Below are 26351 nucleotides of genomic sequence, written 5' to 3' on the forward strand. Positions count from 1 at the left end.
CAAAGTCGGGGGACCACCGTATACCTTTGATAGACGGCTCCCATCGGAGCCACGCAGCTAGCGGCTCCAATGCAAGAGCGAAAAGCAGCGGAGACAAGGGACATCCCTGCCTGGTCCCCCTACCAAGGGAGAAGGGTACCGACACTCGACCGTTAACAACGACCTGCGCCAGGGGGTTGGTATACAACAGTTTCACCCATCCGATAAACTCCGGGCCGAAACTAAACTTCACGAGGGCAGCCCAAAGGTAGGGCCACTCTATCGTGTCGAAGGCCATCGAGGCGTCCAATGAAGCCAAAATGGCCGGTTCCGTCAATGACCCCGCTCTCGCGAGGACTCCATGAAGGCGCCGCAGGTTAAGGGCTGTGTTCCGGTGCGGGATAAATCCGGATTGGTCCGGATGAATCAAGTCACCGATGACCACTAGCAGACGAGTGGCAAGAACCTTGGCTAGCACCTTAGGCTCAGCGTTTAACAGGGAGATGAGCCTATATGACGCACAAAGGTCTCGGGGTTTACCTTCTTTAGGAATAACCACTATCGTGGCCAGGCGCTGGTCATAGGGGAGTGTGCCTAGATCACGGGATTCCCGAAACATCGCTCGAAGATAGGGCGCAATCTTATCAGGCCGCAGTTTGTATAACTCAATCGGCAGGCCGTTCGGGCCCATAGCCTTGCCCGAACTGAGAGATCGAATTGCCGCCGCTATTTCGTCCGTAGAGAACGGGGCATCCATGGATACCCGCTCCACCTCGGAAAGGCAAGGCAGATCTATGTCACGCAACAAGAAGTGGGAGTCATCTTCGTCCCTAGCCGACACCGGGGAGTAAACAGTACGGAAATAATCCGCAAAACATTCCACTATCTCAACCGGGTCAGTCACTCTCACACCATCCAAAGTCTGAATCACAGGTACAACACGATTCGCTCTTTCCTTCTTGTCCAACCAGGCAAGCAATTTACCCGCCTTATCCCCAACATCGTAAAGTCGGCCCTGTTGTTCCCTGTACATCTTCTTGGCAGCGTCCGTGACCAGGGACTTGTAGTCAAATCGCTTCGGACCAAGGGCATGGAGTTTGTCACGAGTAACACCCAACTCCAGGTCAGCCTCCAACCCAAGTATTTCCGTCTCCAGAACCACCACCTCCCGATTCCCTGCCTTCTTTGTTGCAGCGATAAGAGATAGGGCCTGCCCACGAATCACCGTCTTAAAGGCCTCCCATAGGGACACTGCAGAGGAGACGGACCCTTCGTTGTCCAGAAAGTAGTGGTCTAAGGACTTGATTAGTTGATCACGTGTCCCAGGAGAGCTCAAGTACCAAGGATTGATAGGTGCCACCCGCCCCACTGCTTCTATACCCATTTCAAAACAGAGCCAGAGCGGGGAGTGGTCAGAGATGCCCCGGGCCAGGTGTCTAATCTCCCGGACCGAGGAAGCCTGCGCAGCTGGCATGAGGAAGTAATCAAGGCGGGACAAGCTCCCATGAGCCCCGGAGTGGAAAGTATATTGAAGCTGGGTGGGATGCATAAGTCTCCAGCAGTCCACCAAACCAAAGGTATCCAGGAAACCACCCAGCCACGCTTGGGCCGAAGGAGTATCCCTGGGGGGGGGGTGACGATCAATCAAACCCGAGAGAACAGAGTTGAAATCACCAGCCATGAAAAGAGCACCATCAGGAAGTCCCAACAGCACTCGGCCAACATCTGAATAGGTGGAGGTCTGCAGGCCAGGGGGTACATAAACGGTAAACAGGGAAAGGGTCCTGCCCTCGTACCTTCCCACGAGGGCGGCATAGCGCCCCCTATCATCCAGGAGTAACTCATCTATCTCAAGGGGAAGGGAAGACCGGACAAGAATGCCTACCCCTCTGGAACCCGTAGTAAACCCCGAGTGTGCAACAAGACGATAGCCCCACCTATTCATCGCATGACAAGTATTACCCACTAGGTGTGTCTCTTGCAAGAACACAATATCAGGAGACAGTCGTCGCAGATATCGTAACACCACCCCCCGTTTTATACGATCCCCCAAACCATTGACATTCCACGAAACGAACCTCAACCCATTACCCCCCATCCCAACATGTGACGCAGGAGCCACCCCACAAAGAGCCAGGCACTGAAAACAAAATTGCAAACATTACATCGCCTTGAAAAGAACAGAACACAACCACAAACACCCCACCAACCCACCCCCCAACACCCAACACAACACCCCCCACCCTGCACCCCTGCAGTAGACTAAAAAGCCACCCCAACATGCAGTGTGCCTGTCGCCCGAACAACCCCATTCTACAGAAAGACCCCGGAGGAGGAAAGGGCCCTTGTCCCACCCGCCACCCCGAGGGAGGAAGAGGAGGGGAATACACAGAAAACATAAACCACACAACTACGGAACCCCAATAAAAAGTGTCTTGTTACGGGGGCAGGGGCCAAGATATTGCTTTCAGCTCTCTACGCCACCCTCGGCTCCACCCGGGTGTGCGGTGGAATCAGTCAAATTAGTCCGGTCCGGTAAGGAATCCAGCCAATCACTTACGATCTCAGGTCGATCAAAGAAAAATGTTCGCTCATTGTACTCAACTCGCAGCCTGGTGGGAAAAAGCATGGCGTATTTCAGTCCCAAGTCTCGGAGACGCTTCTTGACCCCACGGAAGCCCATTCGCTGTCTCTGGACAAGCTGAGAAAAGTCTGGGTAGAAATTCACAGTGGCATTCTCAAAGGCCACCGGGCCCTTCACTCTCGAGGCCTGCAGGATAGCGTCTCGGTCTCTGTAGTGAAAAAGCTTGGCAACAATGGGCCTCGGCGGGGAGCCCGGCTTGCCCTTTCCACCCGGAACACGATGGGCTTGTTCCACCGCAAAGAATTTGCTCAACCCAGACGGAGCAAGGTAGTTCTGAACCAGGTCTTCAACAAGGAGATCAACGGAGTGAGCCTCAGGATTTTCCGGAACGCCAATTACACGCACGTTACAGCGACGTGCCCTGTTCTCAAAATCCTCCAGACGATGGGACATAGAATCGTTCGCCGTTCTAAGATTGCCAATCTCCGTCTGAAGCTCCGAGACATCGGTCGTGAGACTAGTTGTCTTGAGGTCCAATGACTTCACCTTCTCATTGGTCTTAGACAGATCGGCCCGAATCAGATTCACATCAATGGCCACAGTGTCGTTTTTGTGAGCCAAGGCTTCGTATTGCTGGCCGATAGTCTCCTTCATGTTAGAGATGGCGCCCATGACGTCCTGTAGGGATAACTCCGCCGAAGTAGCCATCGGGTCCCCCATTGCACTCGGGGTAGGTATGACGGCACCCTGGGACAATTTAGACTGGGTATACTGGTCCATGACGTTAGACTGGACCGGGCCCCCACGAAGGGGAGTCTTGGTCTTCCGTCTCTCTTGGTCCCCTCTGCCAGACATGGTGGAGAATGAGCCCCCGAGGGACCCTCGCGACCTGGTGAAAATGGCCGCTGAAAAACAGGGTGCCACCGTCCAAAAATCACCAGCGGGGGCAAGTCAAGGTGGGAGACGGCCCGGACAAATCCAAATCGAGCGAAAGGCTCCCGTACACTTCTTCGTTGTTGGATCAGCCACCGGCCAGACACATCGGTAAAGAGACGTAGTCAGAGTGAGAATCGAAACCGAAAGTTAAAAGGGGGACCCAGAAGTCGAATCCCACTGCCGCTGTTGTTCAACTCAGACACGGCATCAGAGCCTCGCCAAGTCCCGGGTGTGTCCCAAGGCGGGCCTCGGGAAGTTCGAGTCGACGTATCTTCGGTGCCCCTGGTCCAATTCAAAGTCCGAAACCAGTATTGAGTTCAGCCCAGGTTCCTCTTCAATAATCCCTTTGAGAATCCAGGATATTTTCAGGATATTATGCCGGGAGTGGCGGGGGTCCGGAGAGCGCTGTGCTCACGCGACCATCACGGATGCCCGCTAAGCTCCTCCATCTGGAGGATTTTTATCAGCTGTTAGAGGAGACACCGTTAGGCCCTCTCATTGATGTTGACCATGGATACGACTCCTTTTGTGAGTGTATCTCCCGGGCTTTGGACCTGCTGATCCCTGTGTCATGGTCCAAGTGCCGTCCAAAAGAGCCAAGCCCATGGTACGATGGTGCTTTGGCGTCTCTCAAAAGAGCCTGTAGACAGGCTGAGAGACTATGGAGAAAATCGTTTGATCCTGTATTGAAAGCAAGTTATCTTGCTAAAACGAAAATCTACCATAGAGCGGTGTGTAGGACACGAGCAGCTTTTTACGCTCAAGAGTTTCAGAATAGTGCAAATCCTACGAATCTCATTTTTAAAGTATTAAAGGACCTGATGGCCAAGAGGACTATGGCGGTGGAGATATGCTCGGATTCGCATTGTGAGACTTTGGCCTCCTTCTTTCTTGAGAAAGTTCGTCCATCTATCGGACTTTCGTGATGGCCTCCTCTCCTCCTGATCGGGTCAGCTGTGTGCTTAGTGACAGTGAGTGCCTTACTATTCTGCCCTCTGTGTCCATGGAGGCTTTTGGTTCGTTAAGCCTTAAAATTAAGTCAGGATCTCCGGTAGATCCGATGAAACCGGCTCAGCTTAAGATCATGGCGCCGCTATGCCGTACCCGGTGCTTTCATTGATCAATCTGTCACTTTTATCTGGGATTGTTCCCATTAGGTGGAAGCAGGCCGTAGTCACGCCTATTTTGAAGAAGGCTACCCTTGACCCCCTTAAACCCGAGAACTACCGCCCCATTTCCTTGCTTCCTTGGGCCACGAAAATCGCTGAGGCCCATGTGAACGGCATCCTTACAGACCATCTCTCTAGGGCTAACATTCTGGACCCTACTCAGAACGGATTCCGCCCGGGCCATAGTACGGAGACGGCCCTGCTTTCTATGGTCGAGCATCTGCGGTCGGTGCTTGATACGGGTTGGACGGCGGCACTTCTGTTATTAGATCTTAGTGCCGCGTTCGACACGGTCTCGCACAGAATCCTGCTGCAGCGACTTGAGGAAGTGGGTGTCACGGGCTCCGCCTTATGCTGGTTTCGATCCTTCCTGACGGAAAGATCATTCCAGGTTGGGATTCCGCCCGGCAAATCTAAATCTTACCTGTTAACCCTGGGGGTCCCACAGGGTTCATCGCTGAGTCCCACTCTTTTCAATCTCTACTTGAGGCCGCTGGCTGCTGTCGTCAAGCAATGGGGCTTGACAATGGTCTCATATGCCGATGACACGCAGCTGGCGGTTACGCTGAGTGGGGACTCAGATGTGGAGGCTCCCAGGTTTTGTGACGGGCTACGGGCAGTGGCTAACTGGATGAATTCCAACTGTCTCCAGTTAAATACCAAGAAGACTGAGGTTATGGTGGTCGGTAAGCAGGTGGCCTTGTGGGGTGACAAGTGGTGGCCCTCTGAATTAGGTGTGACCCCTCTCCCAGCATCGGAGATAAAAAATCTAGGGGTGTGGCTGGACCCGACTCTTGGTTTCATCTGCCATACCAAGAAGGTGGCAGCTTCTTGCTATGGCATCATTAGAGGGCTCAGACCAATCCTTAAATTTTTTGATGCATCAACCAGGCAACTGGTGGTTCAAGCATCAGTGCTGTCCCGGCTGGACTATGCCAGCTCGCTGTTAGCAGGGGTCAATCAGGCTGAACTCACCGGCTGCAGCGAGTTCAAAATGCTGCAGCCAGAGTGGTGGTTGGTCTGCCAAGGAGGTGTTTGGTTTCTAAATCCCTGCACTCGCTCCATTGGCTCCCCATACCCCAAAGGATTAAATTCAAGGTTCTTTGCCTGGCATTTAAAATCCTTAAAGGTATGTCTCCTCAAATCTTGGAGAACTTGCTGACACCGTATGTTCCCCCGCGCACCCTTAGATCTTTAGGTCAGAATCTGGCGGTGTTTTCCTCGTTTCAGACTGGCCAGAGCGGGTGGTCGCTCTTTCCGTGTGCGAGCGGCTATGTGGTGGAATTCTCTCCCTCCACACATCCGGGCGATTGACGACCTTCTTCAGTTTAGACGGGCTGTCAAGACTTTTTTATTTTAGTTCCCTGATCTTCTTCCTCTCTTTTCTGATTCTTTTAGCGTTGTGTTGTGTTTGCCTCGTCAAAGCGCCAGGACGCCCCTTCGCTGGGGCAGCTGTGCGCTGTACAAATAAACATAACATAACATCATATACTTGTGTTTGCTTTGTTTGCCCTAAGTTGGCAGGATATGCTCAGACGTGGGTCCCTTGCTCACTCTGCCACTGGATTCAAGCTAGCCTGGCTGATGATGGCTGTTAGCCTGAAACCGGTACCAGGATGCTTGTTTCCGGTCCAGGGAATACATGGCTTGGCAGTTCGAGCTGGACTAATCCCATGAGGTACAGGGTCGTGACTGATTTGCATATAGCAGAGTATAAACTGGGTTGGTGAATTGAGCTAAAGAACGATGATGGATTCAACCCAGATCTGTGACTGGGGGTGAGTGTCTGAAATCTTTCAGCGCTCCGTCCATCATCAGTTGTTTTTGCAATGTCTCATCCTAAGCAGGTGACCTCGTGTCCCGTAATGTGCTGCAGTCTGAAGTGCTGCACGTCTATCCTCTAGCGACTGTTCCTGGGTGGGCATTGACTGGCCATCTCGGCGTGGTTGCTTCAAGTGCCACTGCCGAACTAGTTTTCGCCATGGATATTGTGTGGGCGGGTGTTTGTGCTCTTCCAGGATTGTGAGATCTGGGAATTATCCTCAATCCAGGACCACACCGCTTTAAGGTTGTCAAAGAAGTGACTCATACGCTCGTGCATGATTTTGCGGCGAGCTGGGAACAGCAGGATGTATTTGAGGTTGAGCTGTTGCAAATGTTTCTTGACCCCTTGGTAGGAGGTCCACTGGTGCTGGATATATACAGTGTAATCTGGGAACATATAGATTCTGAAGTTCTCGTATTGTATGGGAGCATTTTCTTGTGCTTTGCGGAGGAGGGAATCTCTGTCCTTATAGTTGAGGATCCGAGCCACGATCGGTCTGGGTGATGCTCCTGGTGGACGACTTCTAGTGAGAACTCTATGCACTCTTTCAACACTCAACAATGCCGTAAGATCTTCAGGGGACACCACTGTACGCAGCCACTGTTCAATAAATGGGGTGGGCTTATTTCATTCCATTTTGGGGGGCACAATGTCTTCCGTAGACGTGGGAGGTGAGTCATCCGCTCGTCCAGTTGGTGGCACCTGCGAATCCATGGTCAAGCTGTTTTCCCTTCGTGCAGCCCATTGTATTATGTTAATCCGTCCCAGCTACACCATCCTCAGTAGTATTCACAGACTAATTTCCGTGACGCAGGAGCGGTGTCTTTCAGTAGTCTTCTTGCCCCAGCTGGCCCGTCGCACCACCACTCCGCACCCAGCCAGCCCTCAAAAATATGGTTGTAGGGTTGGGGCCGAGACCGCACCGTCCTTTTTGGTGGTGCCTGCCCAGCTCCAGGAGCACTGTCAACAGGGCCGTTCCGCTGCAGAGCCTATGTCTTTCCTCACTGGCATGAGCACGCTACACCCAGCAGAGTACCTCCGGTGTTGCAGGGTTCCCCCCCACAGCGTCTCCTGGTAGCAAGCCTCGGTTAGTGCTGGAATGTCTTAAGTTAAGAGGAGCGTAGTTACCAACCAGGCCTCTGTAAAATCCTCTGTGGGGCCCTTAGGATTTCCCTCACTGTTCAGCAAATATCCTCACAAGCCCCTCCTCAGGGAACAGCACCCAGTCACTCCTGCAGGCCCGGACAGGCTTCTCCCTAGGCCGTGTCACCTCGTGGCTCCAGGGCCACCCGCTGCCAGGCCATACTGCTCCCGACGTCCATGTTTGTAGGCGCAGCAGCTCGATGGAATCCCGTCCCCGCCAAAGAGACCACAGTCTTTCCAGGGAGTGGGGGGCGGAAGAAGGATGCAGAACTCACCGGTCGCACACTCAGCCACTCTGACTCGACCAACGGCTGAGGCCCACAGGCAAGAGGAGACCGCCTGTAGCAGGCAGATCTGGCATCCCACACCGAAGCCGGGTCTGGTGCCTGTAATAACGCGCCTCCGTTTTTAGGTTGTCGCTACTGTCCCAGCTCAAAGGCGATGTTGGACAGTTGTAGGACCAGCTCACAGGGCCTTCCCTTGGGGCCCATTTGCGCCCAGCCCCCTCCGGCACTCTGGCTAGTCTGTTTCCTCTTCTTGGGTTCCAGACGTCAGCCACGGGGCCAGGCATTCCCAATCTACTCGAGCCTAGGACAGGTCGCCCCTTTTCCTGGGCTTTGCCTCCAACAGCCCAATGTCTTCTGCCTGCCCATCAGGACCACTCCCTCGGCCGATGTCGCCAGGCACCTTCCGGTGTTACAGCCACGGCATGCAGTGGCTACGTGGGCAGAAAGTGTCGACCTTGGGTCCGCAAGGCAGCCTGGGATATATACACGTCAGTACTCAGATAGCCCAGCAGACCACCGATTAGCTCCACCATGTATACAACAGCAGGGAGTTCGGCTGGCTGGGCCCAGCAGGCTTCAGTCCCAGCCAATGCACTGCCACTTCTTTTTCCGGGCTCATGTAGTGGTCAGTGGATGCCCCTGCTTCTATCCTGCAACATCGGCAGTGCAAATGTCTGTCTGGGGATTCTGTACCGTTAGCAGGCCCAGACCTGAGAGCAGCGGCGGCCCTTGGAGGGAGTTCCGTGGGGCAGAAAGGCGGGGCGGGGTAGGGGCAGGGTGGGAGGTGCTAAACACTGGAATATGGATAATGTGAGGTAAGTAAACAATTTAATAAATAAAACGAATTTCGTAGCGCACCTTGCATCGCATTTTGAAGTTAGGGCTTTCTTGGCCATCGAGCGGGATCCTGCCCCAGAAGTAGGTATTGGTTGCTATTTCCACTACTTTCTGGTGCCCAAGAAGGACAAAGGCCTGCGTCCGTTCTTGGATCTCAGGAAAGTGAATCGCTTCTTTCGGAAGGAGAAGTTCAAAATGTTGATGCTAGCTCACGTTCTGTCTGCCCTAGACCCTGGAGACTGGATGGTAGCATTGGACTTGCAGGATGCTTACTTTCACATCCCCGCCCTGTCGGCCCACCGGCGTTACCTGCTGTTCAGGGTGGGCCATGAGCACTTTCAATTTACTGTGCTCCCCTCCCATTTTTCCTTACCAGCGCCCCTCGGGTGTTCACATAGGAGTGAATGCGCAATGTCATTAATTCTGCATGTTTAAATTTTCAAGGCTTTTCGTCGAGAGTGGAGTTTCGGTCTTCTATAGGCCTTTCCGCCTATACCACTTCTGCCCAGAGTGCTGAAGAAGATCAAACGCGACAGGGCCTAAGTCCTCATTGTCGCTCCGGATTGAGCACGAAGAGGCTGGTATCCCGAGTTGTTACACATGGCCATCGATCCTCCAATCCGACTGCCTCTTTGGGAGGATCTTCTTTCGCAGCAGCAGGGGATGGTCCTCCACCCGAACCTGTCCAGTCTCCACCTCCTTGCGTGGAGATTGAGCCGCAACTGTTGACAGCCTTCGACTTTCCTCCTGAAGTCTGTAATGTTATGGCGTCCCTCCATTAAGACGGTTTACCACTGCAGAAGGGAACACATTTGTGGCATGGTGCACAGCAAAGGTTGTGGATCCCCTTTCTGACCCTTTTTCTGAGGTTCTCTTGTTCCTTCTGTCTTTGGCCCTGCAGGGCTCTGATCTGGGCACTCTAAAGGCCTACTTCTCAGCCATTTCAGCCTTTCTTAGGCTTCCTGATCAGCTTTATTTTTTCAAGTCGCCTGTTGTAAATCACTTTCTTAAGGGCATTACTCATCTTGTTTCACCTGTTCCCTTCGTAATGCCTCAGTGTGACTTGAACTTGGTTCTTACCTTATGTGTGCTCCCGTTGAGCACTTCATAACTATCCTCTCAGACTTCTTACTTTAAAGACTGCCTTTCTGGTTGCTATAGCGACACCATCCCCATCCGTGAGTCCAGGTAGGGTAAGTGGCTGCAGGGTACGTTGACACAGCCTCTGGAGTATAGTACAAGACTTGTTTCCCCACTGATATACTCTACTCCGCGTGGCCAGCCACGCCTGTCTGGCCTCATCAATCAACATGGACGCATAGGACTGTTGCGCCTGCAGGAGCAGCCGCACTGCCACATCATCTCCCTCTCCCTGACACTGCCGCTCCAGAATTACCACCTGCGCCGCTGCCGCAACTATGGCCTCCCGACGTCGGCGACGGGCCGCTGCGCACCACGCTGTCAATTCCCCTCAAGGTGGGCTTCATGGCTTCCCAGACCACCGTCACGTCCATGTTCGCCACTAGGTTTTCTCGCCAATAATGGGCGATCGCACCCCGCATGTGCTGTACATAATCGGGTTGCTGAAGGTGCCACGAAGACATCCTCCATCTAAACGGTTGTCTCTTCCTATGCAATTCAACCTCCACGGCCACCGGGGAATGGTCAGACAACCCCCTGGGCAGGATACCCGCCTCCCGCACTCTACTCAGACACGCACAGGGCACAAAAACATAGTCCAGCCGTGAAAAGGAACCATGCACAGCAGAAACATAGGTATACTCTCGGGCCTTAGCATGCATGTGTCGCCAGACATCCACCCAGCCCAACCCTTCTACCATCGCACTCAGCCGGGTAGGGGCAGCAGCAGTCAGCGTCTCCCTCGGTCGCCGACGGTCCATGCACACATCCATCACATCATTCCAATCTCCTCCCAACACTGCTAGGGACTCTGGGATTTCCGCCCACACCGCAAACAACCTCTCAGCCAGGGACCACTGCAAAGGGGGAGGGGCATAGATACTCCCAAACACAACGGATTCCGTACCCACCATTCCTTTTACAAAAAAGTACCGGCCCTGCGGGTCTATCCACTGCCGCTCATGAATGTAAGCCAACCTGCGATGGACCAAGATGGCGACCCCCCTGGAACCCCTGGAAAACCCAGCATGGAAAACCTGTTGGTAACCAAATCCCTGCAGGCTAAGCACTTTCGTCCCCATCATGTGTGTCTCTTGTAGCAGTAAGACATCTGCTGCCTCCCTCTTCCCCCACCTCAAAATCACCCCCTCTTGATTTTATCCAGCATCCCTCTAACATTCCAACTCCGTATGCGCATGGACTCCCTGGGGAGCCCCGGAATTGATGCATCAGCCATGATCCAATGGGACACAACACAAAAGCACCCAGCACCAGGCCCAGGCGCACAGCACAGTCAGTAGCAAGGCATTAGAAATCACGTGCACCAACCACCCCTAACCCCCCCCACCCACTCCCCCCAGAACATTCCCCTCGACTCCCTATCCCTCTTCCCCTGCCCCCCACCCCTATACCTCATAGAACTCTGAAGTATCTGTCGCGGCATGGGCAACCTCAGGCCCAAAACAGAGCGCCCAAGGCCAACCATACCAATGGATCCCAACTACCCACTCAATCAAAAGAACCCCCCCCCCGCCAACTCCCACCCGCGTAGGGGGCAAGAAGCCCCTGCATAATAGCACCCCGAACCCCACCCCGCCGCCTCACACAATCACCAGTATGTAAAGCGAGCGGCGGCCATACGCTCAGTGTTCAATTGTCAGCTCAGCAAATCACAGCTATGCAACTCCCCCCAGCGGGAGCCTGTGATATCTGCAGACAAACTCGCCCCCCTGAAGTTCCTCAATTATCGGTTCTGGAGTGGGCAGAGTCAGTAAGTGCGCCATCTTGTTTTCCACTATGAGAAGAGGAGCGCTTCCGCGATCTAGATCTTCTGTTCCTCTTGCCCCGGACACTCTGGTCATCCCGCTCCTGCGATGGGTCCCTCGACTGACCCAGGTTCAGGCCCGGCTGGGCATGCGGCCTGACTCTCACTGTCTCATCTGACCGGATAAAGTAAGGAGTATTGGATCTTCAGACCTCGCAATTTTGCCTTGGCAGCTATAAATGAGTGTCGTTGTTGTTGCACTATTCTAGTATAGTCTGGAAAGATCATGATCTTCTGACTCTCAAATAGAAGAGAGTCCTTCGCCCTCGCTTCTCGTAGAATAGTGTCTCTATCGTGGAAATTCAGAATTTTTGCTATCACCGGCCTCGGCCGCTCCCCCGCAGGTGGCTTCTGCGTCAGGGCTCTATGTGCGCGCTCTATCACGAAACAGCGCGATAGAACATCCGGAGGGAGCCAGCTCTCCAGCCACTGGGACAAGAAGCGTTCCATATTCCCTTTCTTACATCCTTCGGGAAAGCCCACAAAGCGAAGGTTATTCCTGCGCGCGCGCCCTTCGGCATCCTCCACTAGGAGCGCAAGGCCTTTTTGGATGTTTTCCATCGCCGCCAGTTTCTGCTTTAGGGCCCCCACGTCGTCCTCCACAACCGAGATTCTGGATTCTGCCTCTGTGATACGTGTCACCGCATTGCGCAGGTCCTGGCGCAGCAGGGTCACGTCGGCCCCAACCGCTCGGATTTTGGCGTCCAGCATGTCCCTGGATTGAGTAATTGTTGCCATGAGCGCTGCATTGTCTGGCCCCGTCCCTTGACCGCCTCCAGATGCTCCGGGCCCCCCACTCGGCCCGGTGAATTTATCAATGGGCCCCTGTTTGGCGGCCCCGCTGCCCCCTCCGCCCCTGGTCATGTCTGAGGCGCACTGGGAGGCTGTCTTCAAAGTGGTAGCAAGTTGCCGCAGTGCAGACACCCCGCACCACCAATAATGACCAAGGTAACACCACTCGAAGGTCTCTCCTGCCCTCGGGTTCACAGCTCCCCCATACTGTCGTTGTCTTTTGCTGAGGGGCACCCCGGGTCCTTATACAGTTCCGCCCTCCCGTCCAAGGTGCACACTGTGGCCTCGGCCGGATCCTGTCTCTGCGCTGTAGGACCCCTGGTCTGGATGCTGCTCCACAGGGGGGCCTCGTGGCTCCTCTCCAGGCCACCCAGCGAACGGCTGCCAGCCCAGGACTACTGGGGCCCCCTCACTGCACAGTCCAATCACACTGGGTAGCCCTCGGGCGCTGCAGCACACACACAGTATGGGCCCCGGGAATCACTCACTTCCCTCTCGTCGTCACCATCAGCACTGCTGCAGGGACTCCCAGGGCTCGGGTGGCACACCTGCCGGATCTTCTGGCCGTCCACCGGCCCGTGGTCCAAGGAAACGCCGCAGCGCTATGCCAAGCTCATGGGGCAAGGCCGCCACCGGACTCCACTCCTCGTAGCCGGGAGCCTCCAAACTCGAGGTCCTGGTCTCTCGGTCTCTGTGTAGGCCGCAGCTCTCTTCAGGCATCCCCGCTGCACGGGCCGTCACAGGCTTAGCAAGGGACAGCTCAGATGTATCCCCCACAGCTCCGCCGCCGATCAGGGGCTCCGGGCCAGGAGCATACGTTAGTGCGGCCGGCCCGCACGAAGATCCCCTGTCCGGGAGGTGCCAAAATTGAGGCCCCGGCTGCACTCGCCGGGACTAGGCCGCTTCTGCCGCTATCTCCGCTTCAGAGGGCCCGGGAACACCACACTCTGCACCGGATGATGCCCCCCGCTGTCCGGCACAATCACCCCAGGTGTGAGCTGCAGGTCGGGTCCGGGAGCCAGGATAAATCGACGGATGGATGTCGGGCTGGTGGGAGCTCTAGAAGGCGGCGTCCACCATCTTCGCCCGCGAAGCCACGCCCCCGCAGTTAGACGGGTGTTTGATATATTATGATGCTCCGGTGTCTGGGTAGTAACTGTGTATTTTGTTAAGCCTATTAGAAACGGAAGATAAGCAAATATTTTAGGTTTCATGCGTAAGCATTTTCGAGCCCAACCAAGCTGAGAATGTGTTTTGATGGTATAAAATTAGTTAATGTATATATTTTTTTGAATATTGGCTGTAGTATTTGGGGCAAAGGAGAAAACCAGGACCAGGTTGCAGAGGAGGCTTTCATCTCAGTCCCTCAAAGAATCTTGTCGGATCACAACCCACTGATCGTAGAATGTCCCTTTATCGGTAGGCCTAGTGCCCCTAGAGTTTGGACATTTGAAAGAAAATTATTATTGGAGCAGGATTATCAGGGACACATGAGGAACTGGTTAATTGAGTTTTAAAATATTAATAGGGGTACTGCCTCTAGTGGTATAGTGTGGGATACACTTAAAGCCGCAGTTCGGGGGGAGACTGAGAGCTTTTCAGCCTTTCGACGTAAAACCATGCAAGAGCGAATTAAGGGGGGTATTGAGGAGCTCAGGGTTGCAGAGGTCCAACTAATGCGTACGATTAAGGAGGGTCTGGATATAGGTCAAATTCAACAATGTGTTGCTATAATTAAGTCTAAACTTTTAGAATTATTTGGGCAGGACTTGGCGGATACGTTTTTGCAGTATCGGACAATGGTTTATGAATTTGGTGAAAAAATCTGGCAAAATCTTAGCCAAACGACTTCAGCGGAAGAGTTTGGCCAGTCGCATCAACAAAATCCAAGATCATCAGGGTCATGTTCATGATACACAGGAGGGGTTTATGGGTGTTTCTCTTGAGTTTTATAAGACACTTTATACTTTGGAGAATTTGGGTCATGGAATTAAGGGTGAGGCCCGGGACTATTTTTCAGGACATTCATACACTTCAAGTTACAACTCAGCAGAATGAAGATCTGTCAGCTCCATTAGAGTGGGAGAAGGTTGAGTTAGCAATCAAATCCCTGGCTAATGGCAAGGCCGCGGGCCCTGATGCTATCCCACTGGAATTTTATAGGAAGTTTTGCTCAGAGATTCGTCAGGATCTCTTATTAGTGTTTACGGCGGCACAGGGGGGTAGGTTTCCGGATTCGTGGCGCAATACCACGATCGTTCTCTTCAGGAAGAAGGATAAGCCAGAGCTGGACCCTTCTTCCTTCCGACCCATTTCCCTCATTAACACAGACACTAAAATCTATTCTAAAATGTTATCTACTAGATTGGCTCGGGTAATCACCCCATTGGTTTGACTACCCCAACATGGCTTTATTCCAGGCAGGCACATGGCCGATCACGTCTGCCGGGTCATTGCATTCTTTGACTTGGCCCAAGTAACCGATGCTCCCCTCGGTGCGATCCTGTTGGACGCCAAGAAGGCGTTCAACAGAGTCACCTGTGACTTCTTATGGGAAGTTCTCTGTTGAAAAGGCTTTAGCCCTAAGTTTATTCAGGCTGTTCAATCACTTTATATTTCTCCAGCAGCTACCCTGCTCGTTAATGGTCTTTTGTCAACGTCATTTAACATCAGCAGGGGCACTAGGCAGGTCCTTGCTCGCCCCTGCTTTTTGCTCTCTACATTGATCTCTTTCGCAGCAAGATCGAAGGCATTCTGGATATTTTACCTGTAAGGGTCAATGCTTTAGAGTACAAAGCGCTGGCCTTTGCGGATGACATTGTAGTCCTAACCAGGGATGTTGATTCTGCCTTTGCTGCCTTAAAAATCTTAGCCGGTCAATTTGGCCGGTTGTATGGCTACAAGCTTAACGTCACCAAAACCCAGGTCATCCAAACTTCCACTATGGGCCCCTCTCAAGCTCCAACGGTTCAAGTAGCCACATACTTAGGGGTTAAAATCACCGCCCAAGTTGCCAATATCCCAGATCTGAATATTCTTCTGGTTATTGCATCAGTTAATTCCAAATTAGGAAGGCTGGAAATCTGCACTTTTCGTTATATGACCGCTGTAATTGTCATGGTTTCTCTCACCCGCGGACCGCAGCAGCGTTACGAGAGAGACCGCAACGCTATCGATACTACAATTCCCAGCGTTCCGTGCGATACGATACGTACATGACGCACGCCACGCCTTTCCGGGAAATAAAGACACCGCGGAAGACACGGGCATTGACGATTATTTCGCCAAGTGACCGAGAGGGTTGGTATTCGGAACTCCGGTAAGACCCTTCTTGTTTGTTGCACATCTTGGACCGCTGGTACCCCGCTCTGGGTTGGGTACAAATTCCGTAAGGCTTCGGATTACAAACACGCGGTCTGTGTGTTCTAAGGAACATAACGAAAGCTTCCTCATTTATCTGATCACTTTCTTCCTGTTGGAAGAGACGCGCGTTCGCCGTCTTATTGCAGGGAGAAAGTAAATACCGAGCTATACAAGCTGTTGGGGAAAGACGTTTGAGTAAGGCTCTGTTTAGCCTAATACGAGGCCTTAAAAACGATGAATACTACAGTTTGGGCTCAAACAGCTCACAGGTTCTTTTGCTAAATACATTGCTCCTGTGTCAGTCTAGAGTTGCTAGACGCCTGTGGATTTCTGGAACGGTGCAGGTTCAGCAGACGTCGTTAAGAGGATATTAACCTTGCCTGCTGAGCTTTTATGATTTGTCTCCACAACGTTTTGTCTCTCTTTTCACCCCAACTCAGGAGAGACGATAGTGGGGTTGCATATCAGAGGGATTGGTGTAAACCACAGAAATGAGAACATTCATGGTTTGATTGGTATGTTGGTATGTTGACGGAATGCCTGTAATGTAGTCTAGCTAACAATGTAATAACAGTTACATTGTATGTATTGTGTCTTCCTCTGCAGTTGGTTACAAGCCCTGATACCACCCCACATCTCTTCTCCTAGGTTTAAGGTCCGCTGTATTTTCCTTTTCAGGTAGGGGTGTTAAGATAACAAAGAACTTCAGACAGCTAAGAGAGAGGATGGTTCTATACTGGAAGTGTGGGGGGGTTTATTCTAATTGTCTGCTATTCTCGTTTCAGATCTCCCTCCCCGCTGTCCCCTTCCTTTCCTTCCCCTGCGGGACTTTCCTAGCAGTCTGTATTTGTACTTCAGACTCTGGGGGAGTTGTGTAGGGGAAATTATAGGTCATTCAGCACAGCCCCGAGGTGACCAGAAGATGGAGCCTGACAGTAATATCCTTAAAATGTTGGTCCTCCCAAAGTTTTTGTACTTATTCAAGACTATTCCAGTGGAATTTCCACAACCAAGCCTTGCCAGAGCCGAAAGGGCCTGTCCCAGATTTCTTTGGGGATATCGTCGTCCACGCAGGGCTTCGAAATGGATGTGCCTTTGAAGAGATCGTGGCGGCTGGTCAGTTCCGAATCTTTTATTTTATTATTGGTCCACTATGCTCCAACATCTGGGCGTGCCATTGCTTGGTCACAGGGCGAAGGTCCCAATCTCTAGTAGACCTACTATTTACGAATTAGTGTTGGGGGAGGCCGCCAATGGGGTCTTGATCCGGATTTTGGAGTCAAGCTACTATAAAAAAATAAGTGTTTAAGATTATTGGGGCCATGTTCTCAGTCTGGCGCAAGGTTGGTCGCAAATGGCCAATCTCTAATATCAATTTTTACACCACCTCAAATGCAGCCCGACTTCTACCAGCGATATTTCAAGATCAGATCACCTTTAGGTGGCTGTCGTTGGGGTTGGGAGTCATCGGTGACCTAGGCTCTGGTGGACAAACTGCCCCCTTCTCCTTTTTAAAGGATAAGTTCCATCTTGATACTCATGATTTTTTTAAATACTTGCATATCAGAAGCTTTATAGATAAAATGCAACTATAAGTCCCTACTCTGCTTGATAAGATCATGCTATTCAAACTAATTCAAAGGAGGTCTTGAATTGGAACAGTCTATCAGCATTTGTTATCCGGTGTTTCATACAATCTGGCTTTACAGAATACCAAATGGGAGGCCAAGTTGGTTAAGACTGGGGCGGATGTAAGCCTGGCTTTGGAATTGGCAAGCTTTGCTTTAGGGTCCCGAAGCCTACATATCCAAATCTATATGGCATTGTTAGATCTGTAATATACCCCTGCAAAAATTTCAAAATGGGGGGCAATAAGGGTCACTGCTGTCCCAGATGTGGGCTCCTAGCCGCCAATGAAATTCATATGTTTTTTTCGTGTCCAAAGCTGGGGGTGTTTCTATCTGATGTAGAAGGCTTTATAATTTCCACGCTCAATATTCCTGTGAGTTTATCTTCATAGATGGTGATATTGGGGTGTGAAAGCACTGCTCCACTTGAAAGACCGAGGCATGTTTCTGCCTTTTTGTACATACTATGTCTTTAATCCGCTTATGTATTACGTCAGAATGGCTTAGTCCTGAAGCACCCACGATTTTTAATTGGAGATCCCCGATCCACGCTCTTTATAATTTAGAGTCTTCAGTTTATTTAAGGCGGTGTAGAAGGAGGTGCGAGTTCGGCCATAAGATCTGGGCCCCAGTTGAGCAATGAAAAGCAGAATTGTATTTTTGAGCAGTGTAAGTAATTGATAGAATTCCCTGCATGGCAATTTTTTCTTTTTTTGTGTGTTATTTTGTTTTTGTTCTTGACCTATCTCTGTCGATCTTTTTTTTTTTCTTCAATGCATATGTCCGGGATTTTACGAAGTCTTTATGTCTGTTTAAGATATGCGCGACGTATTACTTTATTGTTCTATATGCTTATTTTTGTCAAGCTCAATAAAAAAAAATAAAAAAAGAGATCAGCCAACCCAGATTACACTGATAAGACTGTTTTCTACTTACTGGCATTAGCCAGACTATGGTAGCTCCAAGGAGGCCACAAAACCCATGGCCACTGTGGCAGCTTTATTGTATTCTTTACCAGTTAGACGGGTGTTTGATATATTATGATGCTCCAGTGTCTGGGTAGCAACTGTGTATTTTGTTAAGCCTATTAGAAACGGAAGATAAGCAAATGTATTAGGTTTCATGCGAAAGCATTTTCGAACCCAACCAAGCTGAGAATGTGTTTTGATGGTATAAAATGAGTTAATGTATATATTTTTTTGTATATTGGCTGTAGTATTTGGGCCAAAGGAGAAATAAGAAGCACATTTTACCATCCTATATCTTCTTAAATCTATTATACTGTACTTTTACAGAGAATACATTTATTGGAAAATAGTAAAGTGGTTCTTTGCAGAATATGTAGTGTTGCATCTTTCATTTCTATTATCTTACTTAATTTGTGTCAAAGAAAAATTAATAAGTGTCATTCATTTATAAAAAAGAAACTATGCATTTTTATTTATTTTAGCCTTTTTTAGTTCACAGACTGTAATAAAAAAAAGTTACATATGGTTCACCTTGTTGCTTTTTCATGACTGTAAGGAACGTTTAATAAAGTATACAGGAAAGTAATGGGTATTTTACAATATGGTACAGATTTTAGGTTATTTAAAAAGGAGTGCTCTCTTACAGGAATGCCTTGTGTGGACGAGTGCAGTGTCAAAACGTGGAAGAGCTACATCTGTTCAATGATTATACATCTATCATTCAGACTCCTCTTGGAAGCACCTGGTGTTGGGGCGTGGATTCCAACTTTGGAGAAGGTCTTGAAGACCTTGGCTTTGTGCCAACTGGAGCAAGATGTGGTGCAGGGAAGGTAAAAACATCAATGTTAAAATCCTTACTTTTGCTTAGAAATATCAGCAAATATGCCTGCTCAAAAACAATGCTGGGTACATGTTATGCAGTTGCAGATAAGGTACAATTGCTTAGAGCAGCAACTTCAATATCGTCAAAGTTCCAAATATGATTAAGTGTAAAAAAAAAGTCATCACAAATATGTCCTAACTAGCTACATACAGTCTGTTAAGACCTGTTTTGTGAACCGTAATGTGTTTTATTAAGTTGTGAATTGTCTACCTTTATATAAATTAAAGTTGCCTAGCATAACAGAGTGTTAATAGCACAATTAAATGAAATACATAACAACATCGCAACACTGTTTTTCAATCATTTATTTGTAGGTCTCAGCTGCTAGGCAGACCTATTGTTTATAATACATAACATATACATGGAGTAGACTTGGGTCAGCCCCTTGCTCATGATTAGATGGCTTTGTTGTCTATCTCAGTTATCTGCTTCTAATTCAATGGCTATCTGCACTATTCTAATGACTGTGTTGTATCATTCCACTGAATACATGGGGAGACTCCTTTTTAGGTTGAGCGTAAGCATACGACCTTTTGTTTACTTTAGTATACTTCTCTTGTGGGATTAACCCTTTGGGTGCTCATGACGAGGTCAGCTCGTCATGAGCTACTGTGCTCCGGTGCTCATGACGAGCTGAGGTCGTCATGACCGCGCCCGTTGCGTGGAATGCTCGCACGCTGGGCTGATTCCCCTGCTGTGCTGAACGTTCCATGGGAACGGGTGTGACCATGACTGGTTCAGCTCGCCATGAGCACCGGAGCGCTGTAGCTCATGACGAGCTGACCTCGTCATGAGCACCGGGGCGCTGTACGCGCCCGCCCCCAGCACAGCGGGGGAAACAGCCCCGCACGGAAGGGATTAAAACCATCCACTTGCTTTTGATTTGTTTGTATTAGTGTCCTTTAAAAAGCCTTGCTTGCCAGTGGTCAGATCGGCTTCTTTGTCCCTCCTTTTCTCTTCTGTTCCTCCCAAACAGCAGAGACTAAGTACTGTCTCATTCCGCTATGGTTCTTTATCTGTTCGTTGGTTGCCTGTGTTCAGCTTTGAAGCCTATGCTGCTTACATGTAAATATAGCATTCCTCCCTTCCACCTCCTCTTAATGCCACAGTTGTGTTAGTGCTGCCTCCCATGCTGTGCCTCCTGTTCCTTTGCTTGTATTTTATTTTAAGCCTTTTGCACTTTTTAATTTCCACCATCATTTGAGCTTTTTAGTTAGGATGTTGGTTTCATGTTGGGCTTCCTTTAGGGGGGAATTGGTCCTGTTTGTAAGACGGCATGAAGCATTGCAGCCCCTCCCACTCCTCTTTCTGCTCTCCTCCAGCCATGTTACAAGAGCTGCAGCCTCCTAGGAGCCTCCTGCCCGGATTTATCGCATCAAGTTTTCATCCAATGTCAGAGTTTTTGCTGGTAGTGAACAGTACTGAGTTTTTAGTGATTTGTTATTACTATTTATTATTGTGCTGCTGCTGGGTTACCATGGTTGTATTCAGCCAGCCAATACCTCATTCCCTGGGAGTGCTGTTAACTCTTTCACTTGCGCATCAGTGAGACCCCTCCGTCTTTCCTCGGTAATGAATAGGTTTCCATTTGGGCATTTTCTGCTGTGGCCCAGGGGAGGATCAGCAGTACTCCTTTCATTCAAAGGGCCAAGTGGAGCAGACCGATAAGTTGAAGGAAGGAGTGGGTATTGGCCAGCTTTGTGATGACTCCACCTCCTCCAGTATCAGCCACTGGTTGTTTACTTCTCAAAGCTAAGAGGCTGGCTGCAGAAATAGACGGCATTCTGACTTTCGGTTTCTATTGAATCATAAGCATTGAAGAGCAAGGTTGGACATCAATTGGCAGTCTGTACAAGACAGCAGAATAGCGATAATACAATGAAAAAGATTTGAGACCCCATCAATGGGTTTACCTGTGACTCTAAAGAGATTAGAGACGCATTTCATAAATATTATGAGGATCTATACACTGAGTCGGGAAAGAGTCAGTCTAAAATAGATAATTATTTGGATCTCGTTACTGGGGCACAACTACCCCAAACTGATAAAGATACCCTCGCTGGGGCACCACAATGGGTCGAAATACTTTTGTCCATTAATAGCCTCCCACCCGGCAACGCAACGGGCCTAGATGGAATCCCAGTGGAATTTTATGTTAGATTTAACAAACAATTAAAAGAAATTCTGTTAGAAAGGCGACCTTGGGGGAGGCAGAAGATATCTGACTGACCACCCCTAGGTCCACCTCTCCGTAAAGAAGTAGCCGAGCGTTACTGAGAGGCCTCCTGAGTGAGGGCCCTCTCCTAAGATCGCACAGCAGAGTAACCACACACTACAAAATGGACACCACACCAGAGGTCGAGTTCGTAAGCTTTATCAGGAAATAAAGGCCGCTGGTTCCCAGCGATATGTACAAGTAGACCGAGGGGTCTGTAAAGTCTCGTAAAAGGGGGGTCAGGGAAGCGGGACAGTCTCGGTTGGGGTGTATGAAGGGATACCCTGCGCACAGCTCTCAATCCTCGAGCCGGGGGTTCCGAGAGGTTGAGCCGCGGCAGCGCCAGCCGGCTCTCAAGATGGTTCGGCAAAGGGGGGCCGCGGCAGCGCCAGCAGGCTCTCAAGATGATTCGGCAAAGGTGGGCCGCGGCAGCGCCAGCAGGCTCTCAAGATGGTTCGGCACAGGTGGGCCGCGGCAGCGCCAGCAGGCTCTCAAGATGGTTCGGCAAAGGTGGGCCGCGGCAGCGCCAGCAGGCTCTCAAGGTGGTTCGGCAAAGGTGGGCCGCGGCAGCGCCAGCAGGCTCTCAAGATGGTTCGGCAAAGGTGGGCCGCGGCAGCGCCAGCAGGCTCTCAGGTTCTCTTCAGGTTACAGGAAATGAGTTCTTCTGGGGTCGGCCGTGACAGCGTCAGCAGGGATTTCCAGTCGAGGATACAACTGGCGCCCTACTCCGGGGCTGGCCCAGATATAGGACTGGAGTCCTTTGATGTCCGGACCCTCGCGCCTGGGGGTCAGAGGGGCCGGGAAGATGGTGTCCAGACACCCAGCAGGGGGGTGGGGCCAGCACACAGGGATGCCGGGGGCGATCGATACCAGGCGTCCGGGGACGGTTGGAGGGTCATCGAAACTCCCCTCCTCCGGGATCTGTCGAGTGGCCACTCGACCACCTGGGTAGATCTTGGCGCCTCGATGTCTGGGCTTCGCTGGGCCTGGGCCGGGGCCGGAGCCACATGGTCGTGACGTGGTGGGCCCAAGATGGAGTCGGGCGCGGCCTCGTGCTTAGGTCGTGAGGGGCCCACCATGGGGCCAGGCCGGCAGGGGGGGGTCCGGGATGGTGACCGGACCAGCAATGTTGGGGCGTGCAGTGTCGGGCAAAAGGGCTGCCCGATGCTGGGTGGAGGGCCGATGTCGTCCTGGGCCCGCCATGCGGGAGGGGTAGGACCACGCCATGAGGCCGGGTCCAACAAATTCTAACTAAGTTGGTGAACCATGTCTTCCAGGGTGGACGACCACCTGAATCCTGGGTTCGGGCTAAGATCATTGTCTTCCCAAAAAAGAATAAAGATCCAACAGAACTAGGGGCCTATCGCCCTATTACTTTGATAAATAGTGATACCAAAATATATTCTAAATTACTCACTAGCAGACTAGCCCCAGTAATTCATAAAATCATCTCCGTCAGGCAGCAAGGATTCGTCCCAGGTATATCCACCACCGATCACATCCAGAGGGTGATTACACTCTTTGACATAGCAGACGTAACAGGAGACCCTATGTGTAGGAGAGTGGGGTCTGCAATCCTATGGTCACCCCAGATTTTTGCTTTTTGCTTCACTGGTTTACGACTTTCCCTGGCTGTGGGCCTGCTAATCAGACCCACAGCCTAGCTGTTCTCTCTCTAAATTGAAAACCATGTACTTTAGGTGCATTTACCAATTGGTACTGGGCCACCTTATCAGTCCCTGTACACAGGGCATAGGTGTACCCAGGGCCTACCAGGGGCTGAAGCATATATTATGCCACCCCTGGCTGGCCATCTAAATCTGACACAACTGGCTGCATGACAGCTGGGGCAAGGTGGTGTAAACACCCTTTGCTGTAGATATAGTATACCTATATCTAACCCTAAAACGGACACATATATTCCTATCAGTCACTCCTATAGAAGGCCTTATCAATCCTGAAGGCAGAGTGCTTGGAATTATGTGAGATGGTGCTCTGGCATGAGCTGAGCCCGTTTGCAGCTTGCGGAACCAAGTCCTAATAGCTGTTCCATGATAACACTATACCATATACTCTTAAGTGCATTATCAACCTCGCGGTTAAATCCTAACTCTGGTATAACATTATCAAAACATGTCGAGTAAGGTGTCATACGATTTGGAATACTACCCCCTCGCCAATTCTGGCAACGGGGGTAGCATTCCACCCTTCTAGAGGGACACGACATGTATGTAACTGTGAACCCCGGTTAAAGTTAACTCGAGCCTCAGCATCACAAAATGGATGCTGCCACCACAGACACAAGTCTGACCTCCTGCTGCTGGGAGTCCTTCCAGCGAGGATGGCTTGGACACAGGGTTTCCTGCCTTGGGAGGTGCTAGCACCACCCCAGACAGGATTTTGTGTATTGAGGTAGGGAGGCCTGAAAGGAATGAGACATGCCTGGGGCACACAAGGTGCCCTGTGCATACACCGGTTCAAACCAGTTGCTGGGGCATCCCAGCCCCAGCTCTGGCAGGAAACCAGACAAAGGATAGGGGGTGTAGCCACCCCCCTTCCTGGGGAGGGACCTAGTCAGTAGTGAAGCCCCCTTTAGGAGAATAAAGGTAGGAGCTGGTCCCATTCCAAATTAGATTATCCTGAACTATTCAACAAGAAGAAACTCTGGCCTTCGACGTTCTGCTCCACAGAAGACTGAAGAATCTCCCTTGTGGACAAGGAGTGTCCACCCTGCAACTGCAGGCACCATCAAGCGTCCAGCGGCTTCACTTTGTCGTCTTCCCTCGAGGATCCAGACTTCAGAGCCCGACGAGACCCGGATTCCCAGACCTCTCCGACCTCTACCTACATCTGCAGCAAAGCTGAGACCCGTGGGTGCGACGAGACACGTGGGACCGGCCATCTTGAACGAACCTGCACTTCGCTTCCAGCACGACTTCCGAGGTAAACTCGACCAAGTGCTTTGGGGACTGAGAAGCCCCAGCCCTGAGCAGCTACTGCACCGAAGATCAGCCCTCCAGCATCCACGAGATCTGCGTGGGGCCCTTCTGCTTTGTTGCTACTCGACGCGTTGTCTGGTCACTTGCCGGCTGGCTAGTGGCCTCCTAGACGACGAACCTTTGAATCTTCACTGCTGGTCTGGTTGCTCCAGACTGGCCCTTGCTCCCTTCCAAAAGAGGGGCACCCCGGACTCTCCTAGTCCGCACCAGACGCTTTCTTCACTCACCGCGTGGGTTGCCTTTGCCAAGGCCTGTTGAGTCCAATCCCGGATCCGACACCGCCGACAGCGAGAGCCTGCGTGGGACAGCTCGTGCCTCCATCCTGGTCGTTGAAGACACCTCCTGGTCCACGTGGCTGCAGAGTCAAGCGTCCACTCTTCACCTGATCGCGACAACGACATCTGGTTCCTTCCTGGTTCCACTCCAGTCCCTGGCTAGTGACTGTGAATATTGTCCCCTCTGCTTTCAGGTCTCCTTCAACAATCCACCCTTGGATTGCACCGGACATCTTCCTCCTGGTCGCCTGCAGCATCATTTCTTTCAGGCTCCATTGACTTCAACGCGAGAACCCGACGCACTTTGACACCTATGCACCCGCGGCCCGTGGGTGAGGTAACAAGAGCATTTCGGTGCCCAAGGTAGTTTAACTGTCCTAGTGTCCAGTTCCACAGTCGTTTTAGTCCTACCTAGTCAGGGTTGTCCGTACTCACCTTTAACTTGAACTGTACTGTCCGTAGACGTTGTTACGCATCTCGCGTTACGAGTTCACACTCTGCACACGCGTTCCGTGGGCCTCCTATTACTTACCTGAAGTTAGTATAGCGTGGTCCCATCGATCCTACAGCCTCTGGACAGCTCCATTCCTTTTATCGACCTTCACATTCCACTTACTTAGTATATGGTTTGTCGTGCGCCTAGGGCACCATTGTAATTTCGTGCAACTTGTGGTATTTTTCGTAAGAGATTGTCATGTGCTTAGCCCTCTGACCTCATAAAGAGTTCAGAGGTGTTGTTATTAATAAATATACTGTTTATTTTCATAACAACCTGTGTGGTGTCCTTTCACTTGGTATTCAAGGGGTTATATTGTGGTAAAACAGCTGGCTTCACATGCCAAAAGAGTTTAGCCTAAGACTGCTTTGTCCATGCTACCATAAGGATAGCTGGTCTATAAGGTTGACTTACAACCAATCACCATAAGGGTTGTTTGGACTGATACAAGGTGATCACTAGAACTAGTGAGCATCATATATCAGGCCAACTTCTCACACTATGGCACTAATACTTTTAGACGCCGAAAAAGCTTTTGATAGGGTCTCCTGGAAATTTCTATGGACTACTATGTCAAGGAGTGGAATAGGGGAAGTATTCATCAGCGCGGTCCACATGATGTATGCCAACCCAGAAGCAGTGGTCTTGATAAATGGTGAAACCACTGACACCATTAAAGTATCCAGAGGGACTAGGCAGGGTTGCCCTTGTTCGTCTTTGCTATTCACCATATTTATTGACCCTTTCATCCTTAGGTTAGAAATGAATTCTTCTATAACGTCAATGAAGACTCCCAATGGTGAAACCAAGTCCTTGGCATACACCGATGACATTGCAATAGGCACAACCAATCCAAATGCAGCAGTTAACGCAATGGAACAAGAGGCAAAAACCTTCGGCGAAATTTCTTAATACAAACTAAATCAGAACAAAACCCAGATTATAATTAATAGCAAATGTAACTTTCAAGATGAAAGGGTGATGGATAAGGCGATGTATCTTGGCGT

At 50.8% G+C, this 26351-nt stretch overlaps 1 protein-coding gene across 8 annotated transcripts in view; it reads left to right on the forward strand.

Annotated features, from left to right (window-relative positions):
• The window catches only part of LOC144791723 (disintegrin and metalloproteinase domain-containing protein 9-like), a 2314109-nt gene that overhangs the window by 1480598 nt on the left and 807160 nt on the right, over window positions 1-26351 (forward strand). For all 8 annotated transcript variants that reach the window (XR_013602453.1, XR_013602452.1, XM_078666491.1 and 5 more), the window contains one exon: window positions 19123-19306. Coding sequence is in view for 6 of the 8 variants with exons in the window: in XM_078666491.1 (XP_078522617.1) it covers window positions 19123-19306 (184 nt within the window). In the remaining 2 variants the exon portion in view is untranslated. The remainder of the gene's footprint in view (window positions 1-19122; window positions 19307-26351) is intronic.

Source organism: Lissotriton helveticus, chromosome 11, assembly GCF_964261635.1.
Source record: "Lissotriton helveticus chromosome 11, aLisHel1.1, whole genome shotgun sequence".
Lineage (NCBI taxonomy): Eukaryota > Metazoa > Chordata > Amphibia > Caudata > Salamandridae > Lissotriton > Lissotriton helveticus.